This window comes from Phaethon aethereus (assembly GCF_964289735.1).
Source record: "Phaethon aethereus genome assembly, chromosome: 17".
In the NCBI taxonomy this organism is placed as follows: domain Eukaryota; kingdom Metazoa; phylum Chordata; class Aves; order Phaethontiformes; family Phaethontidae; genus Phaethon; species Phaethon aethereus.
Window position 1 is genome coordinate 14,464,929 of NC_138593.1, and position 25,818 is coordinate 14,490,746.

Below are 25,818 nucleotides of genomic sequence, written 5' to 3' on the forward strand. Positions count from 1 at the left end.
GGCTGGGAGGCACCGGGAGCCCCTTCCCCGCAGCCGGCGCCGGGGGCGTTCGGGGGCCTAAACCCCGCCGAAAACCTCCCGTCTACAGCTTAGTTACACCCTTAGCCACACGCCGGGCGTAACTCAGGGCCACCCAGCCCTCGGTGGAGCACGCTCCCGCGATGACACTGGGTGTGGGGAGAAATCCCACCCCGGCGCAGCCCTCCCCGCGCAAAGCCTGGGTTCGGGGAGCCGGCGGCGCGCCCGCCCTCCCACGGGTGAGGGCGACGCGGCCGGACCCCGCCGCTCTCCCGGGGGGTATCTCAGCACCCCGCGAGGCTTTCGAGGAGGCTTACCTGGGAAAATGAACTGCTGTTTGTACTTGTAGTAATGGGAAGCTGGAAAAGAGAAAAGGGGGGGGCGAGACGCTGAGCGGCACAGCCAGACCCTGGCGAGACCCCCACCCGCACCTCGAAACGCCAGCCCCAGGTCCAGTCCCCCCCGCGGCACCCCTGCACGACCCAACCTCTCCCACCCCCTCCTCTCCGGAGGATGCCACCCATGATGGCACCACAGGGTCATTGGGTGCCCGGGAAAAAAAAATTAAAACCCTCATCCCTCCGACGATCCGGCTGGATTATAACTTCAGTTTTGCCACCGCCGGCTGCTGCTGCCTACCGGTCACTAACGTTTGGGGAGTGCTGATGTCATCTGCAACGTCGCCGGCGGGATTTGGGTGCCCGGTTGCCAGCAAAAGCCCGCACGGTTTGGGTGCTCGGCTCCCGAGCGGCCTTCGGGAACCGCTCGGCATCGCGGGAGTGCCAAGCGACGGATTTGCAGCCGCTGCCCATTTTTGCCTGCTCCGGCCCCTCTAACCGTGCGTTTTTGCCGCGCTCTGGAGACGCGTCCTTCCTGGGCTGGCTGCCTCCCTCCCGGCGCACCCAGGGGAGCCGGCGGCTGCCGGCAGCGCTGGGAGCCGCTGCCCGGAGCCCGTGCCGCAGAAGGGCTCTGGGCCGTGGTACCCTCCCTCGGCTCCCCGGCACCAAGGGCTGATTTGACTCGTGCGGGCGGGCAGGTCATGGGCATGAAGCAAGATGGAGCTGCTGCGGCCACCCGAGGCTGGCAGCAGCTCAGAAGGCACCTTCTCGCCGAGCTCTGAGCTCCTGAAGACCGTCCGTCGGCTTCTCCTCTCCAGCTTCGAGACCCCGAAGGCCAACCTCGGCTCTGCCGCGGGACCTGAGCACCCCTGAGCTGAGATCAAAGGAGACTCAAAGGTGATGCCGGCAGGAAAAGGTCACTGTGTCGCAACTCCCAAGCTCAAATCCTCGTCCCCAGGGTGACCATCTTGAATGAGAGGAACCACGGAGGACTTCCCGCCCAGCAAGATGAAAGCACGGCAAGCCCCGCTTTGTGCCAGACCGGCTCGCGTTTGCCCCAGGGCTCTGCTTATCGCGGGCATTAAAGCAGGGAGCAACCCCTCCCTGCGCCGCCGGGGACTGATCCTGCCCGGTTCCGGCCCTGCCGGCTCGTGCGGCGGCAGCGACAGCGTGTCCGGCGCCCCGTAAGGAGATGCTGCCCTCATTTCTGTGGTTTCCACTTCAAACGACGTGAAATGACGTCTCGAAAGACCTGCAGGGAGGTCTGTCTGCTCCAGAGGGGACACACGACGGGGTCGACCAAATGCTGGACGTTCTGTCCCTTGCCCCCAGACCCGAGCAGGGCGCACGGTCTGCCCGGCCAGCGGTTTGGGGATGTTAATCGCTGCGAGCCCGGCTCTCACGCTGCAGAGACCTCAGGGTGCTTCGGCTCTGGCTGGACCACCACGAACTTGGTTATACCAGCATGGACACCCACGCCGCGCTCTCAGGCGTGCGGCCACGCTGTGGCTTGTTTTCCCGGCACTGGGAGGCTCGAGTGCTTCCTCACAGCTCCTCTGCCGTCTTCCTCACACCCCTCCAGCACCCCGCCCGAGCCCCGGGCGCTCCGGTGGGCAAGACCCGTGCGCGGCTGGAGCCTCTCCGGGGACACAGGGACCTGTGTTCTTTGGCTGGTGGTTTGTTTTTTCTCCAGCTTTTGGAATCGTTTGTTGTCGTGGCGATGGATCCTGCCAGCCAAATCCGCCCTTGCCCCCCTCCTCCTCCTCCTCCTCTCTAGCTGAAGGCTTGTCAAGACAGAAGGGAGGGATCACCGCGGCGCAGCAGGATCAGCAGAGCACGAAGGTGCCGTCTGGCTCCACCGCAGAAGCAGTCCCCAGCCTCCTTCCTACCTGGACCAGTTCGTTAAATCTGAGGGGTTTGGGATGCGGGAAGGACCCCAACCTCCCGGCTGCTGCCCCATGAAAGAGGCTCAAGGCCACAAACCAAAGAGGGGTCAAGAGCCGCAGGCCAGCCGTGAGTGCTTCAGCATCTCAGAGGTGGGTTGGGGCCACGACTCCCCCTCCTCTCCCCCGACCGGCCTCTTTTTGGGGGTGGCTGGAGAGGCGGGTGGGTGGCTGAGGACAGTTGTGCCCCTCCACACTGCCAGGAGTGATGCTGAGCCATCCCCCACCCCCAGGAAGGGACTTTCCCTGGAGCAGCGGCGTTGCCCTGCGGACACCCGGAAGGCAGCCACGCTGGGGCAGGCATCCGTACCTCCTCAGGCCAGGAGGGGCTTTTTTGGCCATTTAATGTAGATCCTGTGTCCTGCAGCCACCGTGACCAGAGGACCCCTTCCACCCTCCCCGAAGAGACATCTCCAGGAGCAGATGGGTCCCAGGGACCAGACAAGACTCGGTGGGACAAGCTACGTCAGACAACCCCAGCTACTCCCCACCATTGCCCCACACGCGCTGCCAACAAGCCTGTTGGAGGCCCATCACCCCAAAGATGCAGTGAAGTCAACTCGAGTTACCCTTGTGGAGGGGTAGGACCTTGTTTCCCGTTGGCCGCTGAGGCAACAACGTGGGCACACGCCACGGAGAAGTCATGCCTGGAAGGGCTTTGGAAGGGCTCAAGCGCAGCAGGTTGCCCACAGAGCTCTCCAGCTCCATCCTGGAGGTTTTCAAGACCAAACCGGATCAAACCTTGAGCTCTGACCCTGCTTTGAGCAGGAGGCTGGACTAGAGACTCCCAAGCTCCCTCCCAACCTGAATGACCCTAAACTCATCTTCGCTGCTCGTCTCTGCTTCCAACTTTTCCCCACCCCAGCGGAAGTCCAGGCGGGCAAGCGGATGGAGCAGACCCTTTCCCTGAGGACACCCCGGGGCACGAGCCCCTCTCATCGGGCGGCGGGGAGCTCGCAATACCTGGCAAGTTGAACTGCTTCTGCTGGCGCGGGCACTGCGGGGAGGGGTGCAGGGGGGACGGGGGCGTCGCGCTGGGCGGCAGCGGCGGGGCCGGCGAGGAGGGTGTGGAGGAGGTGGTGGAGGAGGGATTGCTGCTGGAGTCTGGCTGGTAGGGCACCGGGATGTGATCCTGCAGCACACGGGGAAGGAGAGGAGAGAAGAGCCGGTGAGAGCAGTGCCGGCCGGTGCCGCCACAGGGTGCTCCGGCACAGAGGACCTGGGTGACAAGTGAGACCTACGCAGGTCCTCCCGGTCCCCTGATGCCAAAAGCCCTAGAAAACGGCCCCGGCCCCAGCCCCGCCTTTCCCAAAGCCGTTTGTGTTCACAGTTCGCACCGAGGCTGTTTCACGCCAGAAACGGGGCGGCTCGCTCAGCCCCACGCACCCACAGCTGAGGGCCCCCCAAACCCTGCTGGCTCTTCGCTGCCGTGGCCACCAAGACCGGAGTTGGGGACCGCATCCCCGGGGCTTGGTCTTTAGAGACATCAAGGACCTGACGGCTTTTGCTGACCTCTTTCAAGCCAAAAACCCAAATCTGAGACCTGAAAAGGAAAATTGAGGCCAGAATTCCCCACCTTACCCATGACCTTGCTGCCCAGCCTGGGGACACTTAAGAGGGTCTGACCTCCAGCAGCGCCCAGCACTCCCATCTCCAGACACGTGCTCCCATGGCAAGATCCTTCCAAGGTTAGAAAATCCGCACGAGCCTCCCCCAGCAGGTAATTTTGTCCAGATTAATTTTTAAACCAGCTGGGCTTTCCAGGAGACCCACGTACATTTTATACAGACCACCCTGCCACGCACAACGACCTTGGCTGGGTAAATTATCTTTTAAACCAACGCCGAAGGCCAGTAAGAAGAAGATTTCAACGGTATTCACGGAGAACAGGGTATCGCTAAAGAAATGCTGTTAGAAACGTCAAAGTAAGAAGGGGCCCCTGTTGTATAAAGCACATTTATAGAGGAAACATTATCCGGAATGGGATTACTCCGGTCTAAGCCAAATATAAATATATATATATATATATTTACTGTGCATCATCATGCTCTGGTTAGAGAAAAGCTAAGGAAGGGGAAAGGACTGCACGGCACAGGCAGAAGGAGAAAGAGGAGTGATGCCCTTCGCGCCCAAAGCCTTTATCGGTGAGCTGACCCACGTCCCCCGTGCCCTCTCATAAAATGACACAAGCCACGGGAAGGACGGGCGCCCAAAAAAAACCCCCACATCTCTCTCTCTTTTGAATTCCTGCAGTCGCTCTCCGGCCGGAAAAAGCCATTTGCACGGCCCCATAACGAGGACAAAGCAGATCATCACACCAAGGAGCTCCCGAGAGCTTTAGCTTTAAAAACTGCATCCAGGAGCGCAGCGGCCGGTACCCAGCCTGCGCCCGGGGCCGGGCCATGGGGGGGTCCGGCAGGAGCTGGGGGGGTCCTGCCAGGGTTTTGTCGACCGTGTTCCCCGTTACACCCGGGATTTCCCTCGCGTCGAGCGCTTCCAGCCTGCGAACACCTTTCCCTGCTCTAGCTCCGGCCACCTGCAAGAAGTTTTCCACTAAATTTCATCCAAAATAACCCTTTGCTCCTTTATTGCTCTGAACGCGGGGCGGAAGCGAGCGAGCCAGGCGCGACGCCAGGTCTGGCTTGAGCAGCTTTGCCAGGGAGACCATCGAATTCTGTTTTACTTGTCACACTGAATTCGTTATTTGCGGCAGGTCCCGGGTGGCAGCAAAACCTTCAAACCGCCCCAAATCCAGCGTGGATCTGCAGCCCGAGAGCCCGCAGCGCAGCAGGACCGGCGGGACACAGGCTGTTTCGAAAGCACTTTGATCCCATTTTCATTTTTAAAAGAAATAACCTCGGCGGATGCGACCGGGAAGCCCAAGGGGCGAGGGGGCTGGCCGGGCAGCTCATCCTGCCCCAGCACCCAGCCCACCCTCGCTCCGCTCCTTCCCTTAGCGCCGCTCCGGGGGGTTATTTTTGTTTAATTGAAGCCCCCGGGCAGGTTTCGGGGGCAGCTCCCACCCGCGCCCTGACACGCACCTCAGCCCCGCGGTGACGGACGCGCCCGGACACCCACCCCCGAGGCTGGCAGAGACCCCCGGAGCATCCCCGCCGGGAAAGCCAGGGCCACGGGAGCGGCTCGAGCGACCCGACCCGAAAATGCCACCGGCTTTGGCTCCCTCGCCTGCGAGGAAGAGCAGCCGCCGATATTTCGGGGAGGCGCGGGGGGCCGGGTGCCCTCGGGCGGGGGGTGGGCGCCAAGGGGGTGCTCCCGGCTCACCTTGTTGAGCTTGTTGGTTTTGGGGAGCGTCTGGCTGACGTGCAGATCCGAATATCGGGGGGGTTTCCGCAAGGGGTTGTTGATGTCGCAGGGCACCGACTCGGTCCGGACTAACCTCGCTGGGTCAAGAAGGGAGAGAGGGGAAAAGGGGATGGAGAGGAGGGGGAGAGAGACGGGCAGACATCAAAGCTTCGCGGGAGCACCTGGGGTCACTTGCAAACCGCTCCGGAATCGCTCTCCAAAGCAATTCCCCGTGGCACCTCCAGCCGCTCCGCTCCAGCCTCCGCACCCCCCCGGCGCCCAGGCTACAGCCGGACCCCCCGGCGACACGGGGGGATGCGAACCGCACCCTTCTCCCCCCCCCGCCGAGGGGCTGCAATCCGGGGAGGCTCAGCAGCCACCGTGGCCGCCCCGTGGGCCGGGGGGGCCGGCCAGCTCCGGGAGGAGGCACCATCCTCTTCCTCGCCGCAGCTTTTCAAGGCGGGGGGAAGGAGCCGGCTCAGAGCAGCCCGCTCTCGGCGGGGAGGTTTTCTGGGGGGCAAAGCCAGCCTGCAGCCCGGGGGGGACCTGGGAAGGGCTTTGCTGCAGGGAGGAGCATTTAAGAGCTTTTTTTTGGGGGGAGGCTGATGCTGAGGCCGCCCCAAAGCCACCGCTGCTCCTTGCTCCCGCGCTACAGCACGCAGCGGGCAGCTCCGTCTCCCGCAGCATCGCAGACCGCAGCCACAAAACCCAATTTCTGCCCATGCCGGGAGCCCACCTGCCCCCAGCGGCACGGGACGCTGCTTCCCCCGCCTCTTGGTCAGGGTTTGCCGCAGCTCGGAGCGTGACGGGTGACCCTTCGGCCCCCGCCACCCAAAATTGCCGCAAGCGAGGGCACGGGTGCCGGAGCGGGGGTTGCGAAATCGCCGTCCCCCCTCCGAGTCACAGCAGCCCCGCTCGCCTGGCCGGGAGCCGCCGGCGCAAGGCGTTTCCCCGCAATTAAAGCGAGGGGCGCGGGTTTGGCGGTATCTAACGGACAATATCGGCCTTAAGAGCTCAGAGGTCAAGGCAACGGCGATGGGAAGCGTTGCCCTTAGGCGGCTGCAGTCCTCCTCGGGGAGCTCTCGGCCGAAATCTGGAAGAAAAGAGGTGGGAAGCGGCGCCCGTCGTCCTGCTGCAAAGTCTCTGCGGATATCAGGACGGGCTCCCCCGGAGGAGAGCGGGACAAGGCGGCTCCGAAAGCACCACGAGCATCCGCAGGGGCACGGCCGCGTCCCCGTGGAGGGACCCGCATGCACCGACGGCGCCGCGGGAGGTTTCGGGTCCCATGCGTCCGCCCTAAGCTCTGGACGGTAGCAAAAGGCTAAAACCTGTTGCACTTACCCCGTGCGGTGGGGAATCTGAAAAGAAAAGGAGGCAGGGGAAGGGTGGGTGGAAGCGGTTTGCAATGCAAATCTGCCTCGCCCCGAACGGCTCGTCTCCCTACAAGCGGAAAAAACGGTGGGTAAAATTTTCACGGAGCGCCCGAGCGGTTCGGGAGCCTCCGTCCCGCCGGCCGTCAGCGAGGGTCGGGCTCCCGAATCGCCCGAGGGGGCTTTTGAAAGTTTTACCTGGTGGCAACATCCACGGAGGCAGAGAGGGGGGAAGAAAAGCCCTTACCTCCGCGGTGGATGATCAGCAGGTGACACGGAGGAGCCTCTTTGGTGCATTTGTTGTGGCACTTGAGCCTGGCGAGGAAGACAACAGCACGGGCGTCAGAAGCGGAGGGGCCGCGGAGCGTCACGGTACGGCCGGAGGGACGCGGCGCGGCGCAGGGCGCGGCGCTGCGGACCCCCGGACCCTTTCTTCCCCCCACGCCCCCCCCGAAAGGTGACTCGGGGGGACATTTCGGTCGAGCCGCCCGCCCGGGCCGTGGGCGCGGGGCTAGGAAGCGGTGCGGGACGCAGGTCCCGGGGCGCGGGGGCAGGACGGCTGGGAGGACGCCGGGGCCGCACGCCCTCGGCAAACCAGAGCCACGGCGGGCGCGACTGTCCCCGTGGTGCGGGAACCCCCAAAACCTGGGGGTGCTGGCCCACTCCCCCCTTTCTCTGCCGGCTGCGGGGGACCAGGCACCCACCAGCCAGCTCGAGGGTGCCCAAAATTGCCATTTCTGTCAGCCCCAGCCAAAATAAAAGGAGCAGAGACCCGCGCCCGGGGGAAAGCCGCTTCCCCCCAACCCGGCACGAACGCTGCTTTACGCTTAATTAAATTCAGGGGCAGCAGAGGGGGAGGAAGAGGCTGCCCCGGCCCCCTTCAGCCCCCCACGAATCTCTGCCGTTGTGCTCTCCCCTCCTGGCTTTATTACCAGGACATTTAACAAAAATGACGAGAGCCTTTATGGCTATGCCGAATATTCTGCAGCGCTTTCCCTGGTTTCGCAGAGCCGGAGCGGGAGTCTGCGGAGGGCTTCACCCTCGGGTCATGCATATAGGCATAAGCAGGCTCCCGCCGCCCCGAAACGTTCCCGTCAGCTCTTAATTAGGGATGGAAACGAATCCCCGGCTCGCGCTCTGCCGCGACAGCCCTGGCAGAGCGGGGAGAGCCACGGGGGAAAAGGAAAAGGAAGAGGAAAGGGTTTATAAAGAACAAGGCTAAAGGATTGGGGGGGGGGGGAAATGAAAAGACGGCGGCTACAAGTCAGTGAACTGGGTAATGAAAATTCCGGAGCCGTGCGTGTTAGCTTTTATTACAGAGCCATTCCTAGAGGGAAAGGCAGAGATTAATCCGGTCTACGAGGCTTGGGGGGGGGTTTGGGGTCTGTTTGTTTGCTTTACCTGCCTGTTCCTCTCCTGTTTCTGGGGGAAGCAGCGCCGGGGCCGGGTGGCTACGGCAAAGCCGGCAAACCTAAGTGCTCTGTGTTCGCCCGACCCTTTTACAGCCGGGGAATTTATCCGCTCTTCTCCGAGCGGCTACAGGCAGCGGAACCGACGGCGAGCCCTTGGCAGGCAGCAAAGCCCCCGGCTGCGCGGGCATCCGACGCCACAAGGAATCGCCGCTTTAAAACGGATACGTTTGATACCATCGCTTCCAGAAAACCACCACCGGCTGCAGGGTAGCCGGGCGTTTCTTCTCCGGGTTTAAATCCCAATTTGCCAACACATCAGCACTTAATCAACGGCAACGGCGATCGTTATCGCTCGAGAGCTCCGGCCGACCCGCGGACGCTCCCCGCGGACGCTCGGCGCGTTCCCGGCGCCCCTCCCTTAGAAAAGGCAATCCCGTTCCCAGAAGCAGCTTTGCTAAGTGCCGATGGCTGCGCGATAACTGCGTAAGAGACGGGCCGCGCTGGATTTAAAGCGGGATAAAGCGGCCCCAGCCTCTGCCTCGCTATCTTTTTTCCAGCCCAATTTTACGGCCAGCGCGGCCCCTCGCCTTTGCATCCCAGCTCGATTGCTGGTTGGGGTGGGTCGGCTCCCGGGTGCCACGGCATCGCCAGGAAACAGAGGGCCACAAGACTTTTGCCGCCGCAAAAAAAATAAAGAATACAGCCCAGGGCTGCGGGCAAAACCCACCCGGTGCCCAGAGCCCCCCGCGCGCAGGCGATGCTCTCGGCCCCCGAGGCAGCGCGTCCATCCCCCCGTCTCCTGCGGATAAATCCGCACGTATCCCTGTAAGGTGGGCGTCTGGAGCCAGCCCAAGGACGGCAGCGAGCGGGGAGGCTGCCGGGACCTGCCTCGGAGCTCTGGTGCCAGCAGAGCCGAGGTCTGGCGGGCAGCACCCTCCCCGAGGACCCCGCTGCTAGCCCCGGCACGCAGACCCAACCTCAGCCCTCTTTCGGGGTGTTCTTCACCCCATTCCATGTCTTATTCAAGCTTCCGGCAAGGATGAGCTGGTGAAAGCCTGATCGGTCTCCCCGTGCCCGATCCCCCGCTCGGCTCCACCAGCAAAACCCTAATTATCCCCCTCGCGACACTGCGGAGCAACGCGAGCGGCTCCGGCGCCGCGACGTACTTGCAGTTTTTGCATTTTAAGCCAAACAACATTCCTTTCCCGCAGACGGTGCAGGTCTGAGACATCCAGTACTTGGTGGAAAACCTGCAGAGAGAGACACGGAGCGTGGCCGGGGAGGGACGAGGCTGCGTCGCCCCATCCGCGCTCCCACGGGGACATCTCCCGAGCCGCGCTTATCTCCCGAGCCCCAATTTACCCTTTCCTTGCCGTGTGCTCAAACGCCTCTGCAGGTGTCACGGCATCTTTCTAGGGATGCCGAAGCACGTGTCCGAGCCCTCCTTTGGTTACGCAGAAGGGCAAAGCCTGCTCTAAAGGGGTCCCAGGCGGCCAGGGTGGGCATTAGCCGCCGGCTCGCTGCGGCTCCCTGGCTTTGCCCAGCCCAGGCTGTGGTCAGAGCCCCCAAAACCACCCCCTGCCCTGGGGACCCGCGTTTCCAGCCCGCCAGAGAAGCGGCTGCCTGATCGAACGGCAGCACCGAGGCTATTTCTAGCGCTTCTCCTTCTTGTGATAGATATGGAAGGGCAATAATCCGGAGATAGGAAATTTGCTGAAGGTTGGCAGGGTCACGGATAACACACGGCTTTTATTGATAGCGACTCGGGCCTCATCTAAACCAAATCTCAACTGAAATGGAATTTAAATGGGCTTCCAGGACAGCGCAGCCCAGCATGGGAAACGGGGGGAAGAGCCCCGAGCCCCCCCGTCCCGGACCAGCGATGGAAATGGAGACGCTCATCCCCCGGCGCGGGGGGTGCGCCCGGCGCCGAGGCAGGCTTGGCATACCTGTGTTTTATCGAGTTTCCCAGGTCTCGACGGGGGACCTGCGGGGACCAGCGAGGCACTGACAGCGTGTCTGCGGGGAGAGGAGAGACAGGGAAAACCATCAGGTGGTAATAAAGGCGAGAGCGAGGGTTCAAGCTTTTGGGGAGAGGTGCACAAAACCCAGGGTTTGCCTAATACTCGTCTGTAGGGACACCCCACCGGGCTGCCCTTCGGGAAAACAAGAGGCCTCGGGCTTTGTGCTTGGGTCTGCGGGGATGGGGGGGTCTCCTCTCCCCCCGTAACAGCCCCCAGTTCGGGCCAGGGAGAGAGCTGGGACGCACACGGCGCGGGGTTGCAAAGCTACCGCAGCCGCGCCGCGGTGTCCCAACAGGAAAGGGAAAACGAAGCCGCAACAGCAACCGCGTCGTTTATTAATAAGACGCCGCATCCGGCGGGTGCAGCTGAAGGAAAAGCCAAGCTCAGCTGCTTGGAAGGAGTTTAACCCGCGTTCAGAGGAGCAGAGTAAAAAGCAGCCTCGGCGCTCTCCTTCTGAGGGAAAAGAGGGAGAAAAGGTAACGCGGCCTCGGCTGGCTACGGAAAAAGAGCTAAGTTCATTAGTGCCGGCCGGAGCAGGCAGGTAATTAGCAGCACGGCCATGCCGGTGCCATGCTCAGACTCCACGTCCCCTTCGGCCTCAGCAAGGGCAGACACCCTCCTCTTCCTCCTCCTCCTCCTCCCGCTGGCTGCACTGGCCACGAGAGGGGTCCTGCCCCGCGGGACGCTCAGCCCCGGGGGGAGCGGTGCTGGGCGATTCCAAGGCTGGATTTTCCCAGATGGGATTCGAGAGGTTTTTCCGGGCACGACCCGAGCAGCCAGACCCCAGCTGCGAGCCCGGCCGGCCGCTCACTTGCTACGCCGGCAAATCCCTCGCTAAATACGCTTCCGCTCTTATCCCTCCGAGCGGGGAGAGCCACTGTTTGCTTTCATATCCCGTTTTAATTTAGCGGGATATAAAGCAGCGGCCGGCGGTTTTAACGGCGCTGAAGGTTACATTTACATGCCGCTTCCCGCGCCAGGCGCCCGTCGCCGCCGCGGCTCGGCCGTTGCTAGAAGTCCCTCGGGAGCATCCCAAAAGCACATCCGTCTCCGCCACCTCGGCCGCCCATCTCCCCTCGGGCACAGCCGGTAATTAAGATATTGAAGGTCTACAAAGTCAGTTAAGGTAATTGCTGCCGCCAGCCCCGGGGAGGCTGTTTTACACCAGCGGCGTGCCGGTATTTTTGACCGTGCTTCTCACCACCCCGGGCTCCCGGGCCAGCACCCCAACATCTCCAGCCCCCCCAACATCTCCAGCCCCCCCAACACCTCCAGCCCCCCCAGGGATGTCCGCGAGCCCCAGAGATGATGCTCTAAAGAGCGGGACCGCTCCACGCATAAGCACTATCCCTCCCTAAATGTCATTTTCTCATCAATAAATCACATTACACAAATAAGATTCCCCCCCCACACCCCTCGACACCGGTCCTTGATAAACTAAACGCCCAGGCAAGAACAGCTCCTCTTCCCAAAATTAAATTACAACCTCCGCTTTATCAGCCACGATTTATTTCCACTAACTTTCAGCTGGCCTCAATTAAATCCTGCCAGCCCGGGGACGCAGGCAAAGACGGCTGAGCCTTTTAATTACTTTCTAAATGTGCTCACTGCAAAAATGTATTAAAGTGTATCGGGGATTTTAACCTCCTAACAAAAATGAGACCTACGTGATTCACGGCTAATTACGTTCATTAGAGGGAGCGATACATGAAGGATTGCGGCGTTTAACAATAGTCCTGCTGTTTGCAGGAGGGAAAAACAAGGAAAGCGGGGCAGGCGCCCCGCTGCCGCGGGGAACGGCCCCCAGGGTTTGGGGGGCTTTGAAGTTATTGGGCGATTCTCCCCTGTAACCTGCTCGCCCGGGGGAAAAGCCGTTTCTCCCCGCGCGATATTAAATCGGGGCGATGGCCAAAGGGAAGGTGGGGATGCGGCACTCCAGGCGCAGGAGGAATATTCTCATCAAAACCCCCAAATCGCCACAATCAGAGGTAATTGCAAGGAAAAATAATGTTAAAAAAAAAAAAAAACAAACCACCCCGTGGTCACGGGAACGCGGCTGGCCGCGGCAGCGGGGACCGGGGCTCTGTCGCAGGGACCCCGTGACGGAGACGTGCCAGACCCGAGGTGCTGCGGCCGCCTCCACGGCCCCGGGAGGAGTCGACCCCGCTGGCAGCCCCGCGCCGCCGGCCCCGCCGCGATTGACGTCTCCTGACCCCCCCGGCCCGGGCGTCACTCACTGCTTAGACCTTTATCACCGGCAAACCTCCTTTACGGCTCGAAAATCAGAGCGCTTTTAGCCGTAATTCCCCTCGCACAAGCGTGCGAGGGCAATTTTAGGATTATTTTTTCGCCCCTTTCCTCCTCCGAGGGGGTATTTAACGGGCACGGGTGGAATTTTCCAGGGAAGGGTGCAGCTGGCACCCACCGAGCAGCCCCGTGGGACCCCCCCCCGGCCAAGCATCCGCCCCTTTCCTGCCTCCCCATCACCCCGAGGGGCCCTCAAAGGCCAAACCCTGCCCCCCCACATCGTGGTGCCCACCCGGCACATCGATCCTCCCGCAGCCGGGCACCCGATGCCAAGGGAACGCCGCCCCCCCACCCTCGCACCCCAAAACCTCCGCGCTTTCCCGCGCCGCCGCGGCGCGTCGGCAAAGGTGACGGCTCCCGCTCCACGGCTTATCCTTGAGTCAACAGCCCGCGCTTGACGGGATCAGATGTGCCGAGAGGAGAGCGGGGAAGGGGGGAAACCGCCCGGGCGGAGGGTGACAGCCGCCTCCGGCACGTCGCTGACAGCCGCCACGGGAGAAGAGCCGCGCCGCCCGGCTCCCCAGCGGTGACAGGCAGCGGTGACAGCCGCTGCTGGTCCCTGAGTGGCACCCGCGCGCCTCGGAGGCGACGGGGACCGGGGTGCTGCCTGGGCCGTGACGCCCTCCTCACCCCTGCTGCCGTCGCGACGGGGCGATCTCGGAAAGCGTCCCGGGACGAGTCACCGCAAAGCCCAGGGACGGCCGGCAGACTCGGCGCTTGTCTGTAGACATCCCACAGCCCCGCGTCTACCCCGGGCAGCCGCCAAAACGCTCCCGGCGCCGGCCCCGGGGCCGCTTGAGTCCCCCGGAGACATTATGGGGCAGCGCCGGGGTGCAGCCTCCTCCCGAAACGGCTCAACCGTCACCTGGAAGACGACCCGCAACATGTCCGGCGTCGGGTGTATCCACCACCCCGTACCACGATGGTGGTGATGGCAGAAGCTCCCACCCGCGTGGTCCCAGCCGGGGAGCCGAGGACGCCGGCGAGCTGCTCCGCAGCAAAGGGGGCACCCAAGGGTGCGAAGTCCCTCCAGGAGACGCCTCGGTCCTCGCCGTAGCCGGGTTTAGGGCCAAAACCGGAAACGAAATGTTGGAACGAGAAATGGACACGAATATTGAAACGAAACCCCAGCCCTTGCAGAGGGGATCGTCCAAACAGCCGAAGAAGGCAGAGCTGTTCTCAGAGCATCTCTCCAGCAAGAGAACAGTCACTTTATAATCCCGGACGTTCCTCTCTGCACCTATTTATATTTTTATATATATATAAATAAAAAAAAAAATATATAATATATATTATATATTTATATCCTATTTATACAGCCAAAATGTCATGTTCAGTCGCTTCGCTGGCTTAAATACTCACATTGTGATTTTTTTTCCGCCCCAACCCCAATTTGCAGCCTTGCCCAGGCAAAGGTCTGTCCTTCCGCCCCGGGGTGGGAAGCCCCCCGGTGCCTCGCTGCCAGCTGGAGCAGCCAGCTGTGGCCAGATGTGGGCTGCAGGGAGCTGCCAGCTGGGCCGCCAACACGGCCACGGAGCGCTCGTACCGTGGCTCGTGCTGGCAGCAGGGCAGCTGCAGGGAGGAGAAAACCACGGATGGTCACAACGAAAGGGTGTCCCGCTTGGGAAGTCCCCCGCCGAAGGCAGTTTGGGCCGGCACGGTGTTCAGGAGAAGACGTCTCTTCCCCCAAAACCGACCCCCAGCACTGGGGAGGGGTCGCCTGCAGAGATGGGCCATGGTCTGACGGGCACTGACTGCTCGCACACGCGCCCCACGGCACCTTCGACGCCAGCATCACGCTCGCGGGTCCTGCCTGCTCCTTTCCAGCAGAAAGGCTGGATTTAGGGCTCTCGGATGCCCGGTGCAGGGCTTGATCCCCTGGACGTTATCCCGAATCCCTCTCCGCCAGCCATACCCACCCAACGCCGGCCCTTCAGAGGGCTCCTTCAGCGGTGGGCAGGGGCTGAGGAAGCGCAAAGAGCTCCGGTGGCATTTCAGCACTTGCGGTTGACGCTTGGTTGACCACCCAAGCCCTGGGTAGGCACGGCCAGGCTGCTTCCCAGGGAGGAAGGTCGGCGCCATAAACTGCAAAGTCCTCGGTCACAAAGCCAAGAGGAAGAGCCCAAACCGGGATCCAGGAGAAGTGACCCACTGGGGACACGGCCAGAGCAGCTCCAGAGGCAACTTGTGGATGCAACGGAGCTGATGTGCCGGACTGGGCTGATGCGGCCAGCTGGGAGCCCAGGAAAAGGGAGCTGGGCATCACTGGAGACCACAATAAAACAGCCACGGGTGGCTCTCCAGGGACAAGACAAAGGCTTTGAGGGGTCACTGCTCCACGGCTCTCGTCTTGCTCCCGGGCCGCAGAAAGAGCCTTTCTGCCGCGTGCTGTGAGAAGGTGTTCAGCAACGTCCCCGCAGGAAGAGGCCTCACACACGGCTCCAGTTTGTGGGTCACTGGGGCCAGGCGATGGGTTTTTCTCTCCTGGTACACGCGAGGCCTTGGGTTGGGTTGGGTTGGGTTGGGTTGGGTTGGGTTGGCTTGTCCTTCCCTTCTGCAGGGTTGGACGCTGTCTGGAGGAAGGGCAGCGGCGAGGACGTTCCCGTTTTCTGTCCTAGCACAGCGAAGTCACACGCAGCCTTTTCTTGTCCTTCCCTTCCACCCCTTTTCCTTTGAAATAGTCCGGGATGGAAAGGACACTCTTGGCCCATCCTGGAGAACATCAAGCGGGGACCTGTTCTGGTCACCCGGTGACGGTGCTCGGGCTGGCCTTGCAGCAGGGAGAAGACAGGCAGAGGGCACAGCCCGGCAGCAACGCCAGCCGCCTCCAGGACACCCAGATAACGGAGACGCGGACGGGACCTACCAAACATGAGCCTTTGCAATAGAAAGGAGAAGATCCAACCTGATCTCTGGGTGCTCGTAGCCAAGTCGCAGGGTGTGGAGTCCTAAACGCTAGTTCAAAGTAACCACCGGAGACTGTCCACGGGAAGCCTGTTGCGCTCGAAAGGCCACGAGAACTAGCGGCACCCCAGGAGACGGGGCGAGGCGCGACCCCCGAACCACCGCCGGCGCTTCTCGTGGGACCCACGAGCCCCGGTGCTTTGGCCCAGCAAGGGCGGTGGCAAGAGAAGAGCGGGGGATCGGCGGAGACGCGAGGCACCGCGTGCCGGAGAAGCCACCCGGGTCCCCCGGCGGCACCGTGGGGCGAGCCGCAGAGGTATCCCCTCCTCCCCACAAAAAACCTGCCTCTGCGCCGCGCGGCGGAACTCGTCCTCCCTCCGCAAGGTAACGAGCCCCGGGGGCCCGCTCCATTAAACCCCATCCCCTCCCCGCAGCGCCGCACTCAGCGCCCGCCTGCTGCGCACAGGATGCGGCCGCTCTACCGGAAAGCGAACGTGGAAGCAGACAGAAACCCGGGATGCAGCTCAAGGGCAAGGCCACCGGTACGGAAATTACGCAGAAACGCAAGAGAGCTAGAAAAACTACAGTCTAGCGGGATTTTTTATTTTAAAAAAAAAATAATTTTTTTTTTTTTGCCTTGCACCACATTTTCCCCGCAGGTCTCTGGGCGCGAGGGTCGCTGAGCGCGCGGACGCTGATCCTGGGAGGACCAGACGGTTTTGCTGCCGTTAAAACCTCTCAAACGAGGATCAACCGGCTGCTGCAAGCAAGCCCCTCTCTCCGCAACTCGCATCTAGCCCAGAAAACACCGAAAAACCTCACATCTAGCCCAGAAAACACCGAAAAACCTCACATCTAGCCCAGGAGCTGCCCCGTCCCACCGGCGCCAAGCGCCTGTGAACCGGGGCTCGGAGCGGCCGGTGAAGGCGTCCCGGTGCCGCTTCCCCGCCCCGGTGAGAAGTTCGGCAAAGAGGAAAACTTGCCGGTGCCGGGGCGGGGGGGGGCGGATGGGCAGGGCGCGGCGCTGCCTGCAAACCCCTTCTTCAGCCAAGAGCCGAGCAGCGAGGACGGCTGGAAGAACCCAAAACGAGCCGGACCGACCACATTTTGGGCACGCAGACAAGGGGAGCCTGGGGCGGGGAAGGCGGCAGAAAACCAGCCTGGGTATGGGGTCGGAGGGAGATTTTAGCTGAGCGACAGGGGCAAGGGGAGCTGCCCCCTCCCCACGACGGCTCTTGGCGCGCAAACCGCGCCCGGCAGCTGCCAGGCGTTGTCGGGGAGGGTTTTGTTTAGGCTGAGCACCACGCCCGGCTTGTAAAAGCTTCGGTTCCTGCAGAATGAATGGAGGCACCGGTCCGAGCCCGGGAAATCAGCCGGCAGCACCGCCCTGGCTGAGCTCATCGGCACAAGCCCCCGCCTCGAGTCCCACCGCCAGCATCTCCGGGAAGAGGGCGAACTGTCCCGGGCGGAAGCCCGCGAGCGGGAGAGGTGTGAAAAGCAGCCTCCTGGCACGAGGGTGAACCCGCGGCTGCATTTTCCCGACGGGAGCCCTTGGAAAAGGCGCAGGCGGACGCCCCGAGTTTCCCCACGGTCACGTCCTCCGCTCGGGCGTCGGCCGGCACCCGCGCCACGGGGAAGGGGGCCTGGGGGGGGCCGCTTGGACTTACTTGCCGAGAAGGTGGCTTCGGTGTGGACGGGAGGGGTGGAGGGGAGGAAAGGCGGGTACCCCACGAAGAAGGAGCGCAGGGAACGCTCGGAGAGGAGCGGGGAGCGCTGCGCGGGGATGTTCTCGCAGCTCCCCACGCTGTTGTGGATCTTGAGGTTCAAGGGCTTGTTCTTCTTCTTGACTCTGGAAGGAAAAAGGGGGGGGGGGGGGAGGAGAGAGAAGTGAAGGGCAAGAAACCGAGGGGGGATTCGCTCACAGGTCGCCGAGGGACCGGCGGCGCCCGTACGATGGCTGCTCCCGCGGGGAGATGCTGCGCCGCCCCGTGAGCTGACGGGATAATTAGACCCGTATCCCTACAGAAACTTTCAGTCCCTCCCCGTCATCAAAAAAAGGCAATTTTCATTAAGGAACACCTTGCTCGCAAGAGCTCGTCCCCCTGAAACACCAGAGCTCACCCGCACCTCGCGACACCGGCCGTTACTACCAGCCCCGCTCCAGGTGGGGGAAACTGAGGCACGGGGGGAGCACGGAGCAGGAGCAGCCTGCTTGCTGCCGCATCCGACACGGGCTTAGGCACTCGAAACGCTGCCAAGCTCGAGAGGTGCTGCTGCCTGTGCGTCACGACAGCGCCGGCCCCAGCACCCTCCCAGCCGGGAGCAGGACGCCGGCACCCAGACCACCAGCGCTCGGCACCTGCTCCGATTTTAATGTCCTTTAATGTCACCTACGTCCCTTTTGAGGCCCAAGCAGGGGAACTGAGCCCAGCCGAGGCCTGGGCTGCAGCGGAGCGTCTCACCCGAGGCTAACGCCGTGAGCGGCCCCAACAGAGACCCGGGGAACAGCTCACCGGGGTACAGGACCGCCGTGCGGACAACCCTAAGCCCCGGGAAACGTCCACCGGCACAGAGACGCTGCAGAGCGGGGAGGGGTACTTCGGTGGCCCCGCCGGGCGCAAAGCAGCACACAGACCGGACAGGTTCGCGCGGCGGGCCGGCACCCGCCGCTCGCAGGGGCTGGGCTGCGGGCGCGGGGCACCGCCAAGCCTTGCCGGCTCAGCCGCCCCCACCCTGGCCGCATCCCGACAGCGCGAGGTAGAGCGGAGCATCCCCTGCCCTGCCCCGAAGCGGGCTCCGGGGAAGGCAGAGCAGGCCTTGGAGATTTGGAGGGTTTGGGGCAGAGACCCCCCAAGCACGGAGTGGGCAGCGTGACAGCTCAGGGTCACGGAGGACCCTCCGGCCCCGCCAGCTAACGAACGGCCGGAGACAGTTTTCCCGGAGGCGACGCGGGTAGCATCGACACACCACGGAACTACAGCCTCCAGGTCAACCCGCCGCCCTCAGTTCCCGGGGGTATCGTTAGAATTGGGCAAAAAAACCCCAGCGCGGGAGCGGAGGGGGAGGCAAGGGCATGGCGGCACCTCTGCGACAGCAGCCGCTGAGCCCGTCCTGCCGCAGCCCGGGAGGGAAACCCGGCGCGTCTGGCCCCCCAGAAAGCCCAGTCCTTAAAGCAGATCTGCGAAGCGCCGGGGTGAGGAGAAGCCCGGTGGCCGCCCGAGCTGGCCCAGCCCCTCCGGGATTGCTGCTTGATCCCAACCCAAGGGATGAACCCCTTCGCCCCGCCGCCTCTGCCGAAGCCCCGGGCACAGCCCCCCGGAAGCTCGGGCCTGGCGCTCAGCCCAAGGCTCTTCCCGCAACGCAGTGATTAGGCGCTGATCTCTTTTTTTTTTTTTTCCCCCCCACTCATAAATCAGTTCCAGACCAAATATTTACCGCGAGCATCATTTCCTCAGCAAGCAGGGCTGGTGACAGCTCTCATTATCAGGAAGGATGAGTGATTTTGGACAGAGAGAGATTTTTCTCTGTCCCTGTTTCTTCGGGGGGGGGAAGAATTAATAAATACACACAAACACCGTGATCCAGCTGGAAGGATCACGACGAGCGAGGGCTGGCCGCTTGTCTGGCCATGGCCTTGACCCCTTTTCCCTGTCCCGAAGGAGAGGGAGCAGTGACCAAAGCCTGGAGAGGAGTGGGATGCTGCAGCAGGAGCATCCATGCCCGTGGCAAGTCCCCAGCCTGGGGGGGCTCACAGGGACGGGGCACCCTGCTGCAGGCACCCCCACATTGGTGTCCCGGCTGTGAGGGACCCCCTGAGGCATCCCTGGGGTGCTGCGAGCAAACCTGCACCTTCAGCTCCCTGGGTGCTCACACGCGCTCGGTGCTTTGGGTCCTGCTCCAACAGGCTGAGGCTCAAAGCCGCGCCGAAGCGGCCCCGGGGCCGCGACCACCGATTTGGGGAGGAGGCACCCCAGGTGCCAGCGGGGCACAGAGCAAACCCCTCCCTGCCGTGCAAGCCAAGCCCCGTTTGGGGCTGCTCCTGCAAAAAGAGGGACACGTACCGCCCTGGCCGCACGGGCCGGGGAGCAGGGGTGCAGGATGAGGCCGGCCATGGGCACCGCCTCAGGGGGGGATCACAGCCCACTCCTCCAGACGGCTCCGTGGGAGGCGTTTTTGGGAATGCTATTTCGTAGAAGCATCGGACCGTTTAGGTTGGAAAAGATCCTTAAGCTCATCGAGCCCAAGCGCCCAGACCACCCCACACCCCCGCACCGCCCCACGCCCCCGCACCGCCCGGGCCACCCCACACCCCCGCACCGCCCCACGCCCCCGCACCGCCCCACGCCCCCGCACCGCCCGGGCCACCCCACACCCCCGCGCCGCCCCTGCTCATCTCAGCCCGCGGACGGAGCACCGGGCCAGGGGCGATACGCCAGAGCCCCCTCCCCACAACGCGACACTCGCTGCGACTCGGGGGCTCCAGGCTCTTAGAGACCCCGTTCCGATTCCTGGGAGCGGTGTCACCCGCCTCGGACCAACGTTTCCCTTTTCCCCTCGGTCGCCCAAGCCAGCATCGCACGAGGACGGAGCGAGTTATATACCGGTTATTTTTTTATTTTGGTTTTAGAGGGTTTGTGGGGAGCAAAGAGGACCACGTTGCAGTCCCCCCAAAACCTAGGGGACAGCCTGGAATGACTATGGCAAGTCCCCGCCACCCCCGGGGGTGGCAGGAAAAGTGCCACCGCAGGGACAAGGGCTCCTTTCCTTCCGGATTCGGAGCGAATTCCCCAAATCCAAACATCTCGACTCCTTTTTTTGGCCGCCTCGGGAGCCTCAGATCCCCTCTCCGCGCTCGTCCCAGCCCCGTCCCCACTGCAAGAGGCGGCAAAGCCGGGCAGTGCAGAGGGGTCTGCGAGCACCCCTCGCTGCGGGGGCAGAGGGCTCCCCGTGAGCAAGACGGGGTTGGAGCCTGCCCCACGGAGCCCTGGGCTCCCCAAACTCTTCCCAAGGTCACCAGTTTTCAGCTTTTCCCACTTTGTGAGCCCCAAAGCTGCTCCCGGACCCGCAGACCCTCCCCAGCATCTTTCAGCCTGCTGCACCAGGCTGCTCCGCTACCTCTCACCGTCCCCCAACCCTCCGCGTGGCCCCCCTAAAAAAATAAATTAAAAAAAAACACCTCATTTTTATCCTTGCCTTCCCTGTGCATCTCCCGGGGAGGACACCAGGCACGGGACAACCCCCCCACCCCCCCGAGCCCCCCGAACCAGAGCTCGCAGGAGCATCGGGGCTAATTCCGGCCGCAGGCTGATGTGGACGCTCGGGAAAGTCGGCGCCGCTCCCTGGGAGCGATTCCACGCGCAGAGAGGTGAAATGCCAACTCTTAGGGACATCATTTCACGCCAGCATTTGCTAAATGTATGATGATGGTTTTCAAATAACTGGGGGGCGGGGGGGGGAGGGGGGGGGTGGGGAAATAGCCCAGCTAGTTTGAAACGCTTAATGCAAATCGCTTTAGGTGTCAATCCAGCCTGAATGGCTCGTCCCCGCCTGCTCGGTGCAATCAGTCAAACGCTTATCACCGGCTTTGGAAAAAAAAAAAAAAAAAAATAGAGGGTTTCAACAGGCGGTGAAAAACACCGGCAGACACCCAGGACAAAGGGCCCGTCGCTCCTTTCAGCCCCGGCGGGAAGGCAGGGCTTGCCGGGACGGTATGGATGCTATAGGGTCCCCGACAGAAAGGTGCCCGGCGAGGAGCGGCTGGGGCGTCCCCGGGTGACCGGCGGGCTGGGGGAGCCGGAGCGCCCGCCAGCCGCCGTTGGAACGGGAGGACGGGCGGGGGGGGGGGGGGCCGTAGGGCTCTGCCCCGAAGGGGACGCGCCACCCGGTCCCCCGCGCCCCCTTCTTAAATAAAAGGCGGAAATGGGGCCGATAACCACCAGCTCCGCAGGCGTTTGCTGTCGCTCGCCAATGGTACTGTAAGTAAAAAAAAAAAACTAAAAAGGGGTTTAAAGGCAAAATTTCGTCACAACAGGAGAGTTGACCCCGCAGCTGACTCCGCCAGGCTCTGCTTTATTCACCGCTTTGCTCCTCTCCAGCACACTCCGATTTCAACGCGAACGTGGGGTTTTTTTTTAAAGGGAGGGAAATAGAGGGGAGGGGGAAAGAAAAAAAGCCTCTCATCGGTGTTTCAGTTAGCTCTCTGCAAAGGATTAAAGATCGCCGCTGCCTGGCCCGAAGCGCACAGCCTCGGTCAGGATTCAGCCCAGAAGATTTATGGCCTTTTGACCGGCTTAATTGCACAATATTCTGTATTAAATCAGAGGAAGGAGAAGGTAAAGCGCTTCCCCCGCGCCTCGGCAGCCGGCGAGGCTCTGCCCGTCCACGCCCGGCCATCGCCCCTGGCCCGAGCAAGCAGCATCCACGTGCAATGACACCCAAAAAAAAGAAAAAAAAAAAAAAAGGAGGAAACCCCACAAATTTATTCCTGCGTTTTTTAATGGAAGAAGAGCTGCCCGTTCCGCTCCCTTCCCGTTGGGTTCCCGTGTTGGCACACGACTGGCAAAACTCAGCTTCAGGGATTCCCCAAAAAACCCCACAAAAATCCAGCTGGCTTCCTGGGCTAAGCAGCACGAGCATCCCCAAACCGACTGGCTCGGGGAGTTGGGACCAAAACGACTGCGGTTGGAGCCGTCGCAGCCAGAAAAAGAGGCACCAGGTCACCTTCCGCACATGAGAATAAACGTACGGGACGCGCGCCCCGTGCCGTCGCGCATCCCTCCCCGCGCAGCGAGGACGGCAGGTAAAGCCAGTGAATTATTGGAACCTGTCTGAAGAGATGAAATTTCTTCATTATACACCCCGATCCGAATGAGCTCTATGCAATACTGGCTTGATATTAAAAAAAAAAAAAAAGAAAAAAGAAAAAAAAGGAAAAAAAAAGAAAGAATATCCACCAGATGTTACATTTATCCTCCTTATTACCGTAAGAGGCAACAAATCCCTCCTCCTCTGGCCAGAGGAAAAGCAGGTTCTTCATATCAAAGCCTCGACAGTTAAATATTTATCCAAGTGCTTGTCCCCGCTTCCCCGGCTGGCTGAATTTTAAGGTTCAAGTCTTACTGATCTATTATTCTCTTTTCATAGCACAGAGCGTAACTTTTTATTACGGCTGCAAATTATAAAGCCGGGAGATGCTGTGAAGGGAGCTCGAGCCAAACCGGGTTGGTTTTTTTTCCCCCTCCCGGGACTCGCGCACCGGCGAGACGGCGCTGCAGGAGGGCAGCGGGAACGCCGCCCGGAGCGGACGCGGGCTGCCGCGTGGAAGGAGCTCGAGGAGCTCATTGCCAGGATCCCAAAGCAGGTCCTGTTTCTCATTAAACCCCCTCCCTGTTTTCTTCGTTTCCGCCGTTACGTTTCTTTGAGGGACACGCAAGGGCGGCGGTGGATGAGCACCGCCGGCTGCGGCCAACCAACGACGGTGAGGTTGAGTCACCTTGTACCGGAACCAGTTCCACACCGGTTCAGGCCCGAGGTGTCCCTCGTCTGCACCCACATGAGGGGTTTTCTCCATTCCTAGAGGGCACAACCTCAGCCAGCCGGGCCAGCTCGGGCATTTTTTTCTCCCATCAAATCATAGAACGGTTTGGGTGGGAAGGGACCTTTCAAGGTCATTAGTCCAAGCCCCACACAACGAGCAGGGACATCCCCAACCAGAGCAGGTTGCTCAGAGCCCTCAACCTGACCTGGGGTGTTCCCAGGGATGGGGCATCGACCACCGCTCTGAGCAACCTGGGCCAGGGTTTCACCACCCTCACTGTGAAAAATTTCTTCCTTCTATCTAGTCTGAATCTGCCCTCTTTCAGTTTAAAGCCATCATCCCTTGTCCTGTCACAACAGGCCCTGCTAAAAAGTCTCTCCCCATCTTTACCAGCCCCTCTCAGCCCTGGCAGCTGCAGGAAGGTCTCCCTGGAGCCTTCTCTGCTCCAGGCTGAGCCCTGCCAGCTCTCCCAGCCTGTCCTCAGAGGAGAGGAATGAGTGGGCTGAAGACCACAGAGCTCTCCATCGGTATGAGACCCCATTTCCCAGCCACCAGCATCTCCAGGCTTGCAAAAATCAGCTAAAAGAAAGGTGGGGCGATCAACTCAAGCACTTGCCTACACCGCTTGCGTTCACATGAGAAGAGCAAGACCCGCACGGCCCAGGCACCCGCGCGCACACCCCGGATCTGGTTTGGGAGGCAATTCTCAAAAAATTACACCACTGGAGGGAAAAGCATGGACTGCCCGCGGCTGGAAAGCCCTGAGGTGGAGGTTTGTAAACTACAGCTCTGCAAACCTTTCATCTCAGAAGATGATGGTTTCATGGGGCGATTGCTCTCTGTGGTTTGCCCGTGGTGGGCTTGGGCAGCTCTTTAATTGAAAGAGAAAAGTCAGGGGAGTCTCATGGCTTTTTAGGAAGCCCGCTCTCCCTGCCTTCTCGGTTTTCATTTCATTATTGCCAAGGGAGCCACCAGAGCGCTTGGCCAACCCACCACCTGCTTGGGCGCTGGGCTGGCCACAGCAGCAGGTCAGCGGGGGCTTGCAGGATGGCGATGAAATGCCCTCGCCAACCTCTTAGCCCGCAAAGAGGACGGAGGAGCTGCTTCATGTCTTTCCTGCGTAGCTACAGCTGGAAGGGAGCTGAGAAGAGCTCAAGCGTGTCCTCCTACCCTGACCAACAGCGGTCAATCCATCTCCTGGTCACCAGACCGGGACGTTGCCCACAGCACCTGCCCTCCCCGTGCCCTCCCTTCCCACATGGACACCGTGGAGGCGGTAAATCAGGCGATGGTGCCGGCAGCCGGAGAGCTCTGCCACCGCCGGTGAGACCCCCCCGAGACGTTAATCCTTATCTAAATTCATAACCATACTCGCCATTTCCAAAGTGGCCAAAGGAGGCTCAACTTCTCGTTAAAGGACACGGTGAAAAGTTTCTCCTCCAAGCATGTTAAAGCTCCTGCTCCCCTTGATGGAATACCACAGCAGTAATTAACATTAACGACGTACCTAAGGAGAACCGCAGCCCAGAGCAGCGGGATAATTGCAGCAGAGAGACAGTTTGTTAGGGAGGCGACCCATCACTGTCAAGACGCGGTGTGCAGACCATACTTTGCGAGAGCTGGAGAAAACCCAGGACCTGTGCAAAACTCCACAGCCCTGACGCGCCGTCAAAGGCGCTGAGATTAATCGGAAAGACGATTTGGAACCAGAGAGAGAGACGCTGCTCGTTTTGCTCTCCCAATTCCCTCACTCCAACGCTCTTCCCCCTTGCAGAAGTACCAGGTGGATCTCTACATTTTCGGACGCCACACAGGATGAATAACGCAACGCCGAAGACGCTGCATATGGCTTATCTGCACGTGTCGACGGTGTCCCGCTGCATCCACCTGCTCTGCAAACATCAATCTCTCGTTCATCCCCAAAGCCAAGAGCCCACCTGCCTTTCCAAGCCTGGGAAATGCCAGCAGAATATCAAATAATTGATCTACCTGGTAGAAGCGTCGATGGGAATTGATACAAGGGAAAACATCGTTATTATAAAGGTTGCAGAGCAGCAGAATAAATGACCTATCACTCAGTAGCATTTAAGGCCGGTGCAGATGATTAACTCTGAGGGACTGTTTAACCACAGGCTGCTCGGTGTGGTGGGGACGGTGAAGACCTCTGGTCTTAGGTTTCTGCAAGTCTATGATTCAGACTTTCACCTCTCTGCCGAGATGCCCGAAGCAGGATCCTACGCTAGACTTGGCCAAGTGCCACAGGAGACAGCCTCTTCTCAGGGGTTCCTCTGTCACGTGGGGTGGGAGAAAACCAACCCCACCCCAAAGTGTCAAGTTCGAGTCGGTTCAGGAGTTGGAAATCATACAAGAAGAAAATGGGTACGTGCTCTATCACCGCATCAGATGTGAACTTCACGTCTGACTTCATCCATCCAGGATATCCTCATTCTGATTTTGAGATCAGAACTGATTTTTGGTACTGCCAAAAAACAGCCCCAGCGTCAACGAGGCTCAAGGCAAGGAAGACGACTGCTGTAAGGGTTTGGATGAACAGCCCTTTCCACCAGAACACCCAACCCTACCTGCATCCGGGCCTCAAAGGCGACACAGGATAAGGAGACTTAATTGACAATTTCCCTAAAATAAAGCTGCCTTGAGCTGG

The 25,818-nt window shown here is 61.2% G+C and overlaps 1 protein-coding gene across 1 annotated transcript in view; it reads right to left on the reverse strand.

The window, feature by feature from the left end:
* Positions 1–25,818, reverse strand: part of KSR2 (kinase suppressor of ras 2) — a 69,785-nt gene that overhangs the window by 26,879 nt on the left and 17,088 nt on the right. The window contains exons 5-11 of the mRNA XM_082007515.1: positions 17,287–17,468; positions 10,334–10,403; positions 9,551–9,634; positions 7,220–7,287; positions 5,582–5,700; positions 3,263–3,431; positions 336–377 (exon numbers count right to left, since the gene is read on the reverse strand). Coding sequence (XP_081863641.1) covers positions 336–377; positions 3,263–3,431; positions 5,582–5,700; positions 7,220–7,287; positions 9,551–9,634; positions 10,334–10,403; positions 17,287–17,468 — 734 coding nt within the window. The remainder of the gene's footprint in view (positions 1–335; positions 378–3,262; positions 3,432–5,581; positions 5,701–7,219; positions 7,288–9,550; positions 9,635–10,333; positions 10,404–17,286; positions 17,469–25,818) is intronic.